Raw genomic sequence first — 16,099 nt, 5'->3', positions numbered from 1 at the left:
TCAGAGCCTCGAACATACTTCATATGTTCAACTGATTTGATTCTCTTACCATTAATATAATTTTTACTCATAGCTAAGCTTGATAAATAACAATTTACTTACAATAATAGACCTCCGAGCTAGGTGTTTGGTGTAAGATCCTATAAGGGGCCGGTTTGGTGTCAAAAATGCTGTCCATTGTCCCCACAAGCAACGAGGAAAGTCCTTTAACCGTCCCATGGCCTTTTCTGTGTTGCAGGACAAAGTATAGAGAAGTTTCCTCAGTTTCCCTGGAATTCTTGTGATGTGTTCGGTCGCCCCTCTTTTCGGTTATCAATACTTACCAAAAAGCGTTGGCTATAAGTACTTCTTCTGGCTTAACGAACATCGCGCGATAAAATTTGACAATTTTGGGGGGGGAATTAAAACAATTACCCAACTAAAAACCTGTGGGCACACATTAAATGGATCCTTTTGTTGATAACACTAATAGCACAGATTGTTCCCTGCTACTCATATTTCGTAATTGGCCCTGGTTGTTTGGTTTGGCGATAACGCTCCTGGCGTACAAAAAGATAATAAACAAAGCTTCAAGAATAGTTTAATGATTAGAATGATAAAAACTGTGGAATTTTCAACTTTTCACTTGATAATAATAATAATAATAATAATAATCAACTATGAATCAGCTGATATCGATCAAAGTTATAGTGGCGCCACTTATTCAAATTGAGCGGTACTAAGGTGACATATGGAGAGATTTCTGTATTACATAACCTCACATCTGTCATTAACTGTCATAAATTGTTTACGTTTTGCATTAAAATTTAAAAGTTGGGTGTGCCAGCAACTAAAACCGCTTAAATAATTAATTAGAAATTAGAAGAGCCGACTCTAGTAAATAAAATGGTTAAAGTAGACGCGTGCTGGGCCCCATGCATATGGAACGACAATTTAAAGACGGGCTGCAAAGCCATCAGTTTCTATTCGGTGGCCCTCAGTGTGGTCTTGATGACTTTTGTGATATTTAATATGTCGGGGGGCGATTCCACCCAGTTGTACAATCCCTTGTTCGAGTCTGATATTAGGATGTGTAAGTAGAACCGCAGGAAGAAACCGAATGGGTGTTATAGCGGACCAATTTTTAGCCATGCAAGTGGTCGGTGGTTGTATGATATTGTACTTCTTGTGCCTTATTTTGTCCTCGATTCTAATGGTTTATGGTCTTCACATAATGATCCGAGGCCTCATGATGCCTTGGATGGGGCTATTCGGCATCGGAATTCTATTTCAGTTGATTTTTGGACTATGGCTGCTTGGCGGTTATTATATTTACGTAAGTAGTTTATACCCGAGTAATAGCAGTGTTTAAGGGTTTTTTTTTTATAGATTGATTGTGTGCTATATACACTGATAATATGGTGCTGGATGGCTTATAATGTAAGTTTTCTTTACTTTGCTTGTTGCTTAATAATAATGTTTGTTTTTATAGATGTACTGTTGGCTAGTTGTATATTCACAGTACTTGGTTTATGCAGCCATGCAATCTCCTAATATTGAACTTTTATACCCTTAATACTAATTTGTGCAATTTGTTGTTAAAACCGTCCACAAATGTACCATAGACTGACCAAATCCGTTCCATTTTTTTAAAGTAAACCTTATATGAAAAAGGTTACTATAGGTTTATTGTAAGTATTTATATAATTATTACATGACAACAATGTAAACATAAGAATCTCATTACATGTATTTTTTTTACACAATTAGAGCATAAATTCAGCTCTCTTGAATATATTAAGGTTTTATAATAATTTTGTTTTATTACAATTATTCACATTTAACAATACCGCTTTAGGTAGCTTATACAGCAAATTTTACTTAATCTCCTAATCCCAAGTTTCTTGCTTTACCACAGATGGCATTATAAGAGAGACCTGTAACGTATTTTTTTTACAGATCCCTATCATTTAGTTTCTCTTAAATTTATTTATACACTATAGATGGCAAGACCAAAAGATAATAGAAACCTGTACTAGAACCATTACTCATTTACAGCATTCTGTAGTTTTGTCATTATTCTATAAAGTATTTTGTACATTGTATCATAGATGACAGCACTAAGTTATAACAGAAACCTGTAAAAAAAGTTTTTTACAGATTTCTGTATTTTCGTTAATATTTTATATAGGGTTTCGCACACTGCGCTATAGATGGCAGCATAAAATCCTAAAAGAAATCTGTAAAAAATATATTTTTTTTTTACAGATTCCTGTAATTTTGTTCATGTTTTCTATAAAGCTTCTTTGACATTAACGTTTTTTAGGTTATAACAAGAAAATCACAAACAAAATTTTAATTATTCAATTTTTTCAGTCGGGGTGTTCGTTACTGTGATACTAACGGTTTAAGTTTCAAAATTATTCTTTATATTATGTGCTTAAAACCATAAAATGTTTTTCTTTAGGTTAAGCGTTTTCATTTCTTTAGGTGAGCTTATACTGCCCTGCCCTGCAAACAAAATCCGTTTTTAAACACTTTAATAACTGTTCCTATAGTTTTAGGAACTCTCTCCCTAAACTGCACAATCCCAGCGGTAATAAGAGGAGCATGGTACTCCTGGGAAAACCAAAACACCTTAACCGAACTGGATCCCAGTACCATGATCCGGAATGGTCGCTATGACACTTGTGTGGACCTCAAGAATGATTATCATGTAAATTACACCATGGTGTTCCACAGGGAGAATGAAAATTGCTTTATTTGTATTAAATTCTTGATTAGGACATTGAATATTGTGGAAAAAATCGAGAGTGAGTCATCTTCAAGCAACTCATGATTCAGATAAATGAGGTTTTACAATATTTAAGGTCCATGCATCAGCCTTCCGAATCATAATGAAGCATCTGTGGCAAGGGTGTGTAGAGCATTAGATCCGCAACAGCAGCTGATCACTTTGTTTTCTGAGAATTATGTGCCCGTGAATTGTAGATCTTCTTTAGAAGGGGTCTGGACCTTCGGGTACCAGAATAGATTTAAATTTACTGGTAAGTTATTGTGATTTTTGTTGTTATTGATTATTAATTAATAGCTGGATTAATCTAAGGCGAGTGTAGGAATCCTGATGCACAGATCCGATCTTGCCAAACAGCGGGATCTCAGTTCCTAATCACCAATCAGAAATTTAATATCACTTATAAGAAGTGTGAGGGGATGGACGAGACGTTTGATGGAGGTAAACAGTAATGTGTGTGATAAAATAGTGGATTATTTAATAAATTTTCTTTTAGTGGTGGAGTACAGTTGCCTAGGAGATTGGTTCGTTGGTAAGAACCACTTTTTCGCAGTAGCCAACACAAAAGAGTCAAGAAAAGACGAGAAGTACAGGTGTTTCCTGAAAAATAGGGATGACGACTTTTATATTGGGGTGTCCATTACCGCCGAATGTAACACTTTAAAAACGGTGGAGAAGAGCCCCGAGAGGTTGCATGTTACACCAGGTAATGCTCAGTTTTTCCTTTGTCTATTTAATCAGCAATTATTTTTCTTATTTTAGTTAAGTCTGAAGTAGTGGAACCTGGTTGTCGACTGCCACAAAATTTTTCAGGTAAATTTTAATTTCACTTCAAAGAAATCATAAAGATTCTTTCCTGATATAAAACATGTCTTTGAGTGCAATTTTTAATGATCTAAAGTTGTTTTAGTTAAGAATCTCTTGTTCAACTTCTATCACCGATAATTTATGAAATTCTTGATACATTTTAATGTGGTTTTCACTTACACTTAAAGCGTTTCTTACTAAACATTTTCATACATGAAGAATCCCCGTATCTCAATAACTTGCCGAGTTATACTCAGATTTATCAGGGAAGGACCTAAAGGTCAATAAGCCAGACTTGGCATAAACTTCACATAGGTGTAACTCTTTTTTTTTAGTACATTGTAGAAGGATTATTATGGATGCATTTCTGATATAAAACAAATCTTTGAGTGCCGAATTTAATCATCTAGAGCTGTTTTAGTTAAGCATCTCTCCTTACACAAAATATTCCAACTTCTATCCCAGATAACTCAGGACCTACTTGAGGTATTTTAAAGTGGTTTTCACACACACTTAAAGCGTTTTCTAATGAACATTTTCATATATAAATAATCCTTGTAGCTCAGTTACTTTCTGAGTTAGACTCAGATTTAACAGGAATTAACAACTTGGAGCGACAAGCCAAATTTGACTGACAATAACTCTTAAACGAAACAGGTTATTTTATTAATTTGTTTTTCATAAGAAAACTTATAGTTTCGTGTTAATTTTCTTGTATTTTTCTTATATCTGATGAATCCAAAAAGCATATAATTAATGCTTGATCATTTTAAAATTTGCCCCAATAAAAACTATAGTGATATAACATCTTAGAACATTGAAAGGCCATTGAAGAACATTGAATATAACATAATATTCCCTGCAAGAAACTATAAGAAACATTTCATCCACTCAACTTAGGCATTTGAAATCTTATAGATTTTTTAAATAAATTGAATGTACACCTGTAAAACCACCTAAAAAAAATTAAGGATGATTTAATTTTGTCATAAAAATTCCAAATAAAATGCATAACCCAAAAAACCACTCAAAAAGTTGATGCCTTAATCGTGAATTGCCTACAATAAAAAAGGAATATTCCATGGTTCAATTGCCTGGAAATATGTTTCATCTATCTGGAATAGCTAAATAATCATACAAATACTTGCCATAACTGCCTGGAATAGAACAGGAATAATTTAAGTTTATCTGCCTGGAATAAAATAGAAATTATTCACAATTCAACTGCCTGGTATTAAGTAATGCTTGGAATAACAAATTTATTATGAATTTATGACTCAGGTTTGATCGTTTTGAATTAATAAAGAATAATCCAATGGTTTAATTACCTGAAATAGATCAAGAATAATTTATGTTTATCTACCAGGAATTTAGGAAAATATCAATGATTTAATAGCCTGGAATAATAAATTATTGAGAAATTTATGAATCAATCGCCAGGTATAAAAAAGGAATAATCAAACTCCAAGTGCCTTGAATTATTAAAGAATAATCCACGGTTTAATTGCCTGGAATAGATCAAGAATAATTGATGTTTATTTGCCTGATATTAAGGAAAATATCAATGATTCAATAGCCTGGAATAAAAAAGGGAACATTCCAAGGTCCAAGTGCCTTGAATTATTGAACAATAATCCACAGTTTGGCATCGATAAGCCTTGGATTATTAAATTTCAAAACAACTTTTAGAGGAACCTTAATAATAATTTATTTAGGACAATGTAGATGGATTATTAAGTAAAAAAATCCCCTTTAGGTCCAAAATTTATCAATTTACAACTGTTATGATTAAGCATGTTTTTTTACACTTGCATTAAAGATAACTCGGGAACTACTTGAGGCATTTTAATGCGGTTTTCAATCTAACATTTCTATATATATATATACAGAAACCTTTCATAACTCCATTGAATATAGGCGACTGGATAAACACGGCAAACATCGACGCGGACGTGTTCATAAACGAGACCCACATAATCGAAACTTCTTATCCGGACGAGGGGCGGTACCGCAGAACCGTTTACGTATGCAAAGAGCAACGGGACTCCCGCATAATGATGGCCCGACTTACCGTTGACGGATGGTAAATAAATAAAAAAAGCGGGACCTTACTTAAGAGTGCCTTAAACTTAAATTTCAGCCAAAAGGATTATATTTGCTTCGATTTTGTGCCGCAGCACCACAACTTGATCAGGTACCGTAAGGGGGTGGCGGTGATCAAAGACGACTTCAGTACCGTTTGCTCGTGGGTTCAGTTTTCGAATAAGGTCAGGTGGAAGTACGATTTGTTCTTGAAGAAAAATCCGGTGCCGATCAAGTGTCCGGTGGCGGGCAAGTTTAATTTTACCCAAAAGGGTGACGTGCCTTTCGAGACCAGGTTGGGAGGTTGAAAAATTGTTTTTTTTTTCCCCCAGTTTAATGTTTGAAATTTTAGGATTTTGGGTGGTGTTACCCTGAGTCCGAGACCGAACGTTTATTGTAAGGAAAACATTTCGGACTTCTCGGTTTGCGATGACGAACAGAAGGAGGTCGCTGTGGACGAGAATTATTGCCTTTCAGTGGACCACAGGGGGAAACCAGTGGATATATACAGTAAGCATTATTTCAATTTAATTCATTATTATCACATCAGGACAAAGAAGTCATTAATTACTAATAACGCTATTTTTTTTTTGAAAACAGCCTTTATTCAAACTATAATAATGAAAGTAGTTCTTACAAACAGTGCTTTATAGGGCTTGAGATTTTATAAACAAACTATAACTTTCTATATGTTTAATATTTTCAGGTACCACTTTATTGCTTAGGCCTATATTCGTTCTTACAGCCATCCCAGAAATATTTTCTTGGACTTCCCAGTTCCTCTCCAACACTTCCCTGATAGCATAAAATATTCATTAAATATTTTAAAAAAATGTTTTTTAAATATTTAGAGCGACAGATTTTTTAATATTAATTAAATATATTTTTTAAATATTGATCAAATATTTATTTTAAATATTTCTATTATAAATAATTCATATATTTTTGTAATATTTTTTATTACAAAAATATATAATATTAAAAATATATATTTAAAGACAGATTTTTAAAGAATAATCTGGGTATCCTGATCGCCACCTAAAATCTATTTTGTTAATCCCATAAACTATTTATATTATTTGGGAAATTCTTTGTAAGATTAACAAGTCGATTTTAGGCTACTATAACTGATATTTTTATTCCTTATATATAAGAAACTATTTATTGGTAATTTTAGCGAAATCTGTAGGATTGCTTTTCAAAACTTGGCTTTTTAAAGAAAATTCATTAAGAATAAAACCAATAATGATATAATTTATAGGTATATTTAATAGTCAGTACAAAAAGTTTACATTTTAAATGTGGATTTAATCGTGTCTTTTTAATCTTCATCTGCGTCTACCGAATCTACTTCCCTAAAAAAAAAAGACAATTTATTATTATGAACTCTTATTGAATACCTTATACACCCGAAATGCATATTGTATAACACATTTCAGTGCTAGCTTTTTTAAATTCCATTTATTTTCAATACTTTTTTTATACTATTAACTTTATCTAAATAAACTCTATAAATTCATTCTGAAATAGGTGGATTTATGGAGAAATTATTAGTACTAATATTTAACTTCAGATGCAAATCATTCAAGTGCTTTTTTCTATAGCGGTATTTTTTACAATATAAAGAGTTACGTTTTTTTTTATTATCTGCCATAACTGATGATAACTCAGATATAATAATTAATAAAATCAAGTTTCCCTCCCCTCTAGTTACATAAATAATTCACTGTTTAGTAGATAAAGTACCTGAATGGATTCCAAAATAATTACCGTCACAATAATATTTCACATAAAAATCACAAATTAAATTACTCCACATACAAATAAATCACAAAGTTATCACTTACGCACTTCAAACAAATTGTAATTTATAATAATATGATGATATATTATAATATAATGTAATAACACGGCTAGTCGGCTACTAAACTAAAACAGCACGAAGCAGGGGACGCTCCACGCTCGCATCTCATTGGCTGGTTACGAATGTAGGAACGCATTCGCGACATACCTTTGTTTGTGGTCTCTGTCCTTCTTAAATGTATTTCTGTATAATTTCAAAGGTAACGTATGTCGAAGCAGCCAATTTCACGTATTGATGAATACGGATTGATACTATTTTGGTTTGGCTTGGCAGGGGTAGTCCATAATGGATGGATATAGACCGAACAAAAAAAAAATAGGCGCAGCAAATAGCAAATAAAATTAAAACGTTGATCTGTCGAAGTGCGAGGATACCAAGCTGATTATATACAATTTGTATAGTATATGATCAGCTTTTGGCGAAATTATTAACAACCAATTATTTTTGAAATATTATTAACTGTATGCCTAACAGATTTGTATACCTACCGATAATTCATTTCTAATAAAAATTTAAAAAAACGATAAATTAATAATAGAAATAAACACTCCGTGGTAATGACATTTTAAAATATTTACTTAACATTTCAAATTTATATTTTCTCGAATATTTGATATAAATCAATAATCGAATATTTATATTATATTTTCATATAAATATTACTTTTTCAATGTATAACAAATATTGTTTAAAATAATCAGAACAAATATTTAAAAACAAATATATAATGAATATTTTTTTTAGATAACAAATATTTAAAAATCATATGATATTTGTTAAATATAAAAAAAATATTTTAGAAATATTTCATGCTATCAGGGTTCTAGTGGACCGTGTCGAATCAAGTTCTAGGGTACTGCAAACCATTTCTTCCCGCCGTTCTATATCCTGGACCACTTGAACAGGTGGTTCTTGACGTTTTGTGTGGCATTTTTTACAATCTTAAAGACAAAAAGGTGTCTCAAAATTTGTAACCACCGTTTTTGCACAAGGAATCGGACAAATCTCTACATTGTACTGCCGAATTGCCTCCATAAAACCATTTAATTAGTTGAACTCTTTCGGAAGGGGTATAAACAGCCATAGTGAAAAAAACACGAAAATAACGCTCAAAAATTATTAATGCAACGTGCAGTAACACAGCAAAGTGAGGTCTGCTGACTCCCGGTTCAAAAAATAAAAACAAAAAATTCTGCCGCTTGCAAGCCGCAACCAAACGGTGTTGCCATTATTTTGGGTAATACGTAGCTCACGATAGCACGATCTGTATAAATTCTGTCTGTTATAATTTTGTTAATTTTAATACCGTCTTACATTATTTACATGCAATTTCGCTATCGGAGTTTAACTGATCTTCTTGACGCCAGTACGGGAAAATTATTGATTTTACTCTTTGTTGTGGAATTTCTTAATTTTAACGACATAACGTGATACCAACTTAAAAAGAATCGATGTTTTTCTATCACAATAATATCAAATTACAGTACTGTAGTCCAAATCAACGCGTAATTCTATGTTAAGTACTTAACGCAACTAAAATGAGAAACTCAATAAATTCTAAAACTTATGCACCTTTCCAGGTGATCCTGACTACAAAATGAAGTGCATCGGGTTCTGGAAAGAAAACCTGAAGTCTTATCTGATAACTTACGACGAGTTGGACCCGTTTTCAAAGTTCCGCTGCTGGGTGTACCAGAGGGCGGATCTAAACAAGATCTTGATGTCCCAAGGTACGTTCTTGACCTAAAAACACCCAATTTATTTGAAAAAAAAATGTTTTTATAGCAATCGGACCGTATTGCGACCTAAAACAGACGGTTTATTCGTGGAATTATACGGAGGGGGCCACGGTGGCCCTGCAAATGGAGGAATACGAGAGAGAACGTACGTTGAGGAGTTTAATTTGTTTTTTTTTTTTGTTATTTTTGTGGAATTTTTCAGGTGATCAGTGTCCGATGTACTTCGACGACGGTTCTAATCCCTACCTGGACCCGGAAAATCACATAATCCAGTTCGATTTTGGGTTTTTAAAAAGCGGGACTGGTTGCCTATGTAATAGCTTTTTTGGCACTTTAATTGTGGGGGTATTTGGTGCTGTAAATAGGCCTTTTTAGGGCGAAGAAGTTATTTTTTTGAATCTCATTTTAATACTCCTATTTTTTAGGCACGTTTATAAAATAAAAACATTCCAATTTTGTACTTAATTTTTGTAGTACTAACACAATAGTCTTAGGAATAAGCAGCTATCCGTCCAATTTTGGCTTTAAACGTTCGTATAAATTTTATATTTCTATATTGTTTCGTCTAGGCAGTTGAAAAAGTGTCATTATATTTTCGACGGCAAGTTTCAACTGCCTGGAAGAAATAATTGATTTTGCTTTTTAATTAATTCAATTTTAAACCACCTTTATATAATAAATTGTTTAAAAAAACGAAAAATGCATTTTTTTATACCCTTTTCCAGGCTAGTAAATACCAAAGAAATGATTAAATATTTTGAAGAAATCTTAACGTGACTTTAAATACCTGGAATAAAATTGAAAATTAACCCATATTCCTTGTATAAAATAAAAATGAACTTTAAACGTCTGTATTGCGTATAAAAATGACTCAAAATACCACAAAAGAAATTTGTAAATAGCTTCGAGGATCTGGCATAACGAAAATTACTCCAAACGCTTGAAAAGAACCTTGTGCCTGGAAAACATTAAAGAATTGATTTGATTATCCTTGCAAAATGAACGAATTACTTAACATGCCTGGAACATGGAAAGTTTTTTAAGTTCCTTGGAGAAAAAACTGATTTAAAAAGCCTCAAAAAATTATTAAGAATCAAACAAAAACGACTCAAAATCCCTGGAATACACAAAACTAACGCAATATGACGAAGTGACGTCGAACGCCTGTAATAGCATGAAAAAAACCAGGAAAATACCCAATTTTCTTTGCGACGTTTCAGGGCTAAACAAACTTGGTTTCAGTCAGTTTAGAGCCAGACGTTTCGGCTTTGTGTGGCCACCATCAGTTTACCTTTAGGAATTCCTAGGAGTACCTTTAGGATTTCTTCTCTTTATAATTAGTTTAATCCACGCAATTGGAATAATTTTCCGAATTCAACTGCCTGGAATAAATTCTTTACGCCCCTTGTAAAATATTCCCTGTTCCTTTAAGACGATGTTTCTGAATCCGTATGTATCTTCAAATCCAATCAAATTAAGTTTCAATTAATTTAAAGTCTGGACCGACGTCTCTGTTTGAAATAATAGAGAGGTTCTAGTAAAAGTTTAACGCCATCTAATAAAAAAAAAAACAATCTAATCGAACTGAATTTTTTACTACAATAAGAAAATTAAAATTTAAAAGAAGTTACGTGTATTTGCTTATAACTTTTGGTCTAGTAGTGTGGCGTCTTAATATCATGGATAAAATAAAATCGAATGATGCCAAAAAGTAAATAGATATTTACCTCATTCTTATAGTTAGTTTGGAATTAATAACACCTAAGTCCAGGCCGTTGGAATCATTTTCCACATTCAATCGCCTAATTATTGGGTTTTTATAGGATCTCTTAGGGTTTTTTCTTTAATGTAATAAATTAATAATTAATTTATTCCAGGCAGTTGAATTGTGGAGCTCCTGGGGTATTTAGTGCTGTAAATAGGCCTTTTTAGGGCAAAGAAGTTATTTTTGAATCTCCTTTTAATACTGCTATTTTTTAGGTACATTTATAACATAAAAACGTTGCAATTTTGGCTTTAAACGGTTGTTTAATTATTCTATAAACATTAAAGGAATGAAAAATATTTTGTTTCGTCTAGGCAGTTGAAAAAGTGTCATTATATTTTCGACGGCAAGTTTCAACTGCCTGGAAGAAATAATTGATTTTGCTTTTTAATTAATTCAATTTCAAACCACCTTTATGTAATAAATTGTTTAAAGAAACGAAAAATGCGTTTTTTTTCTTGCAGACAATTGATATTTATACCCTTTTCCAGGCAGTTGATATATGTAGTTCCAGCTGATAGTAAATACCAAAGAAATCATCAAATACTTTGAAGAAATCTTAACATGACTTTAAATACCTGGAATAAAATTTAAAATTAACCCATATTCCTTGTATAAAATAAAAATGAACTTTAAACGTCTGAATTGCGTATAAAAATGACTCAAAATACCACAAAAGGAATTTGTAAATAGCTTCGAGGATCTGGCATAAAGAAAATTACTCCAAACGCTTGAAAAGAACCTTGTGCCTGGAAAACATTAAAGAATTGATTTGATATCCTTGCAAAATGAACGAATTACTTAAAATGCCTGGAACATATGGAAAGTCTTTTAAAATCCTTGGAGAAAAAACTGATTTAAAAAGACTCAACAAATTATTAAGAATCAAACAAAAACGACTCAAAATCCCTGGAATACACAAAACTAACGCAATATGAAAAAGTTACGTCGAACGCCTGTAATAGCATGAACAAACCAGGAAGACACCCAATTTTCTTCGCGGCGTTTCAGGGCTAAACAAACTTGGTTTCAGTCACTTTAAAGCCAGACGTTTCGGCTTTGTGTGGCCACAATCAGTTTACCTTTAAAAATTCCTAGGAGTCCCTTAGGATTTCTTCTCTTTATAATTAGTTTATTCCAGGCAATTGGAATAATTTTCCGAATTCAACTGCCTGGAATAAATTCTTTACGCCCCTTGTAAAATATCCCCTGTTCCTTTAAGACGATGTTTCTGAATCCGTATGTATCTTCAAATCCAATCAAATTAAGTTTCAATTAATTTAAAGTCTGGACCGACGTCTCTGTTTGAAATAATAGAGAGGTTCTAGTAAAAGTTTAACGCCATCTAATAAAAAAAAAAACAATCTAATCGAACTGAATTTTTTACTACAATAAGAAAATTAAAATTTAAAAGAAGTTAGGTGTATTTGCTTATAACTTTTGGTCTAGTAGTGTGGCGTCTTAATATCATGGATAAAATAAAATGGAATTATGCCAAAAAGTAAATAGATATTTACCTCATTCTTATAGTTAGTTTGGAATTAATAACACCTAAGTCCAGGCCGTTGGAATCATTTTCCACATTCAATCGCCTAATTATTGGGTTTTTATAGGATCTCTTAGGGTTTTTTCTTTAATGTAATAAATTAATAATTAATTTATTCCAGGCAGTTGAATTGTGGAGCTCCTGGGGTATTTAGTGCTGTAAATAGGCCTTTTTAGGGCAAAGAAGTTATTTTTGAATCTCCTTTTAATACTGCTATTTTTTAGGTACATTTATAACATAAAAACGTTGCAATTTTGGCTTTAAACGGTTGTTTAATTATTCTATAAACATTAAAGGAATGAAAAATATTTTGTTTCGTCTAGGCAGTTGAAAAAGTGTCATTATATTTTCGACGGCAAGTTTCAACTGCCTGGAAGAAATAATTGATTTTGCTTTTTAATTAATTCAATTTTAAACCACCTTTATGTAATAAATTGTTTAAAGGAACGAAAAATGCGTTTTTTTTTCTTACAGACAATTGATATTTATACCTTTTTCCAAGAGGTTGAAACATAGTTCTAGCTGACAGTAAATACCAAAGAAATCATCAAATACTTAATGACTTTGAATACCTGGAATAAAATTGAAAATTAACCCATATTCCTTGTATAAAATAAAAATAAACTTTAAATGTCTGGATTGCGTATAAAAATGACTCAAAATACCACAAAAGGAATTTGTAAATAGCTTCGAGGATCTGGCATAAAAAAAATTACTCCAAACGCTTGAAAAGAACCTTGTGCCTGGAAAACATTAAAGAATTGATTTGATTATCCTTGCAAAATGAACGAATTACTTAACATGCCTGGAACATGGAAAGTTTTTTAAGTTCCTTGGAGAAAAAACTGATTTAAAAAGCCTCAAAAAATTATTAAGAATCAAACAAAAACGACTCAAAATCCCTGGAATACACAAAACTAACGCAATATGACGAAGTGACGTCGAACGCCTGTAATAGCATGAAAAAAACCAGGAAAACACCCAATTTTCTTTGCGACGTTTCAGGGCTAAACAAACTTGGTTTCAGTCACTTTAAAGCCAGACGTTTCGGCTTTGTGTGGCCACAATCAGTTTACCTTTAAAAATTCCTAGGAGTCCCTTAGGATTTCTTCTCTTTATAATTAGTATATTCCAGGCAATTGGAATAATTTTTCCGAATTCAACTGCCTGGAATAAATTCTTTACGCCCCTTGTAAAATATTCCCTGTTCCTTTAAGACGATGTTTCTGAATCCGTATGTATCTTCAAATCCAATCAAATTAAGTTTCAATTAATTTAAAGTCTGGACCGACGTCTATGTTTGAAATAATAGAGAGGTTCTAGTAAAAGTTTAACGCCATCTAATAAAAAAAAAAACAATCTAATCGAACTGAATTTTTTACTACAATAAGAAAATTAAAATTTAAAAGAAGTTACGTGTATTTGCTTATAACTTTTGGTCTAGTAGTGTGGCGTCTTAATATCATGGATAAAATAATATCGAATGATGCCAAAAAGTAAATAGATATTTACCCCATTCTTAAAGTTTGTTTAGAATAAATAACTCTTAACTCCTTAATTTTTTAATTAAACTTTTTTGAATTATTATATAGGGTCTCTTTCAATTAATTTAGTCCAGGCAGTTGGAATCATTTTCCACATTCAATCGCCTAATTATTGGGTTTTTATAGGATCTCTTAGGGTTTTTTCTTTAATGTAATAAATTAATAATTAATTTATTCCAGGCAGTTGAATTAGGAGAATAATTTCAATTGCCTGGAATAAATTCTTTATTTTATCTTGTCCATCCTTTCTAAAATATTCCCTGTTCCTTTACGACCTTTCGGAATCCGTTTAATTCGTCTTCAAATAAGCCAAGTTTCACTAAATTTAAAGTCTGATGTTTCGACTTTGTCCGGCCATTATCAATTTACTTTTTTGAAACTTTATAAGGGACTCTTTAGGATATTTTTGCCATTAATTTAGTCCAGGAACTTGAAATAATTTTCCAAAATCAATTGCCTATAATAAATTATTTATATGGATCCTTTATATCACCTCACAGTTATTCAACAGTCATTAATTAGTTTTAAAAGTCAGTAATTGTAAGACTTTGTAATTATAATGTTTCATAAGATTTTTGGTCTTTTCATGTAATTTGAGAGATTTCAATTCATTTTAAGTCTCTTCCAGATAGCTAGAATTGTCTATCAATCCAGGTATTTGTTGTAATTTTTTTATAATAACTTCCAGACAATTTTTCATGGAAATGGAATAAAATTAAAAGCCACTCCAAAAGCTTGGAATACCTGACATGAAAAATAATTTACAACGGTGGGAAGGCGTTGTAAAAATTGACCTTATATATCTGGAATTCAATAAAAAATCAATATTTATGGCTGTGGGTATTGCAAATATTTTTTTTGGTGCTTTTCAGGTATTTTAAGTAACTTTTCTTGTTCTCTTTATACCAGACCTTTGGATAAACTTTAAATTTTTATTCAGGCTTTTAAAATAATTTTTAAACTCATTTACAATGTTATTTCAGGTTTTGAGATAACCTTTTATTCCTTTCAATCATTTCCAATGCCTGGAAGGTATCGAAATTGTGAAATCCCGAAAAGTCTAAAAGATATCTTTCAGTTATTTTTCATTTTATTTCGGACTTTTTGCAAATATGTCTGTTTGACCTTTATATTACCAAAAAGAGAAAAACCTTTGGATGTGCAACGATACATTTGTAAAAGATTTTGACCAGACTTTGATCCTAGTAAAGTCCCACCTCGTGCAAAAACACCAAAAAACCCAAAACCCAACCTCCCACGAGTATATAAAAACAAAACAGCACGTTCCGCAGCTGGATCTTCTTCGGTTCGTTTGAGTTCGCCTCTATGGAAACGGGCCGTTGGTTTCTCTCCCAAAGGGCGAATAATCCGCTTGAATGGAGACGATCCATGTGTTGGTCCACCCTGGATAACAGTGGCGAACCCTGAGTCAGGATGAAACTGTTATGGATGAAAAATAGGGTTTCTTCCAGGAAATAGTAGCAACGTTTCCGGTAACCTTGGGAGTCCAGGGTGCGTCCTATGTAGTCTTTGGCAAGGCTTATTAAGCTTAAAAAACCCTCGTTTGGGTAACACTGAAAAATCCTCTCGAGGTACTTCTTGTTATCGCAAAAGTACTTGTTTCTCTTCAGTATTTGTTGGGTTTCTTCCTTGTAAATCCCTTCCATAGTGTCCAAGGAGAAGCGTAAAATAACGTCGGTGTTGAATCTAATATGCGACTCGGCCACTTGTTTTATTTTGGTAAATCTGGGCACCTCGGTCGGTTTGGTAAGCACGCTTACCAAACGGGCTTGGAACAAATTATCCACGAAAAAGAAGTAAATTATTAAAGTGATCAGGACCAGTTTGTAGTATTTTATGTTCAACAGGCTCGCGGTTCTGCTGGTGAGCAGTTGCATGTTCAATAAAAGTATGTTGTTCCAAGTGGGTTTTTTGCCGCATTTTTTCACGTAAATCGAGAAAATAAGCAACAGGAGGAT

The 16,099-nt window shown here is 32.4% G+C and overlaps 3 protein-coding genes across 4 annotated transcripts in view; 2 read left to right on the top strand and 1 right to left on the bottom strand.

Moving 5' to 3' along the window:
• The window catches only part of LOC126746249 (TBC1 domain family member 9), a 32,207-nt gene extending 31,572 nt beyond the window's left edge, over positions 1-635 (bottom strand). For both annotated transcript variants that reach the window (XM_050454405.1, XM_050454406.1), the window contains exons 1-2: positions 324-635; positions 103-269 (exon numbers count right to left, since the gene is read on the bottom strand). In XM_050454405.1, the coding sequence (XP_050310362.1) occupies positions 103-269; positions 324-367 (211 nt within the window). In that variant the 5' untranslated portion in view covers positions 368-635. The remainder of the gene's footprint in view (positions 1-102; positions 270-323) is intronic.
• A 148-nt stretch (positions 636-783) lies between these two features.
• On the top strand, positions 784-1,793 carry LOC126746285 (uncharacterized). The gene is made up of 4 exons (XM_050454454.1): positions 784-1,072; positions 1,128-1,315; positions 1,369-1,419; positions 1,472-1,793. Exons 1-4 carry the CDS (start codon positions 886-888, stop codon positions 1,553-1,555), a joined length of 510 nt encoding a protein of 169 aa, XP_050310411.1. The 5' UTR covers positions 784-885; the 3' UTR covers positions 1,556-1,793.
• Positions 1,794-2,311: 518 nt separating this feature from the next.
• LOC126746392 (uncharacterized) lies at positions 2,312-9,965 on the top strand. Its single transcript, XM_050454626.1, has 12 exons — positions 2,312-2,469; positions 2,538-2,792; positions 2,850-3,026; positions 3,086-3,214; positions 3,270-3,479; positions 3,536-3,586; positions 5,498-5,663; positions 5,721-5,957; positions 6,015-6,172; positions 9,107-9,256; positions 9,312-9,410; positions 9,468-9,965. Exons 1-12 carry the CDS (start codon positions 2,433-2,435, stop codon positions 9,638-9,640), a joined length of 1,842 nt encoding a protein of 613 aa, XP_050310583.1. The 5' UTR covers positions 2,312-2,432; the 3' UTR covers positions 9,641-9,965.
• The last annotated feature ends 6,134 nt before the right edge of the window (positions 9,966-16,099 follow it).

This window comes from Anthonomus grandis, chromosome 17, assembly GCF_022605725.1.
Source record: "Anthonomus grandis grandis chromosome 17, icAntGran1.3, whole genome shotgun sequence".
In the NCBI taxonomy this organism is placed as follows: domain Eukaryota; kingdom Metazoa; phylum Arthropoda; class Insecta; order Coleoptera; family Curculionidae; genus Anthonomus; species Anthonomus grandis.
The sequence above is the reverse complement of the archived record's forward strand: the minus strand, read 5'-3'. Positions and strand labels throughout refer to the sequence as shown.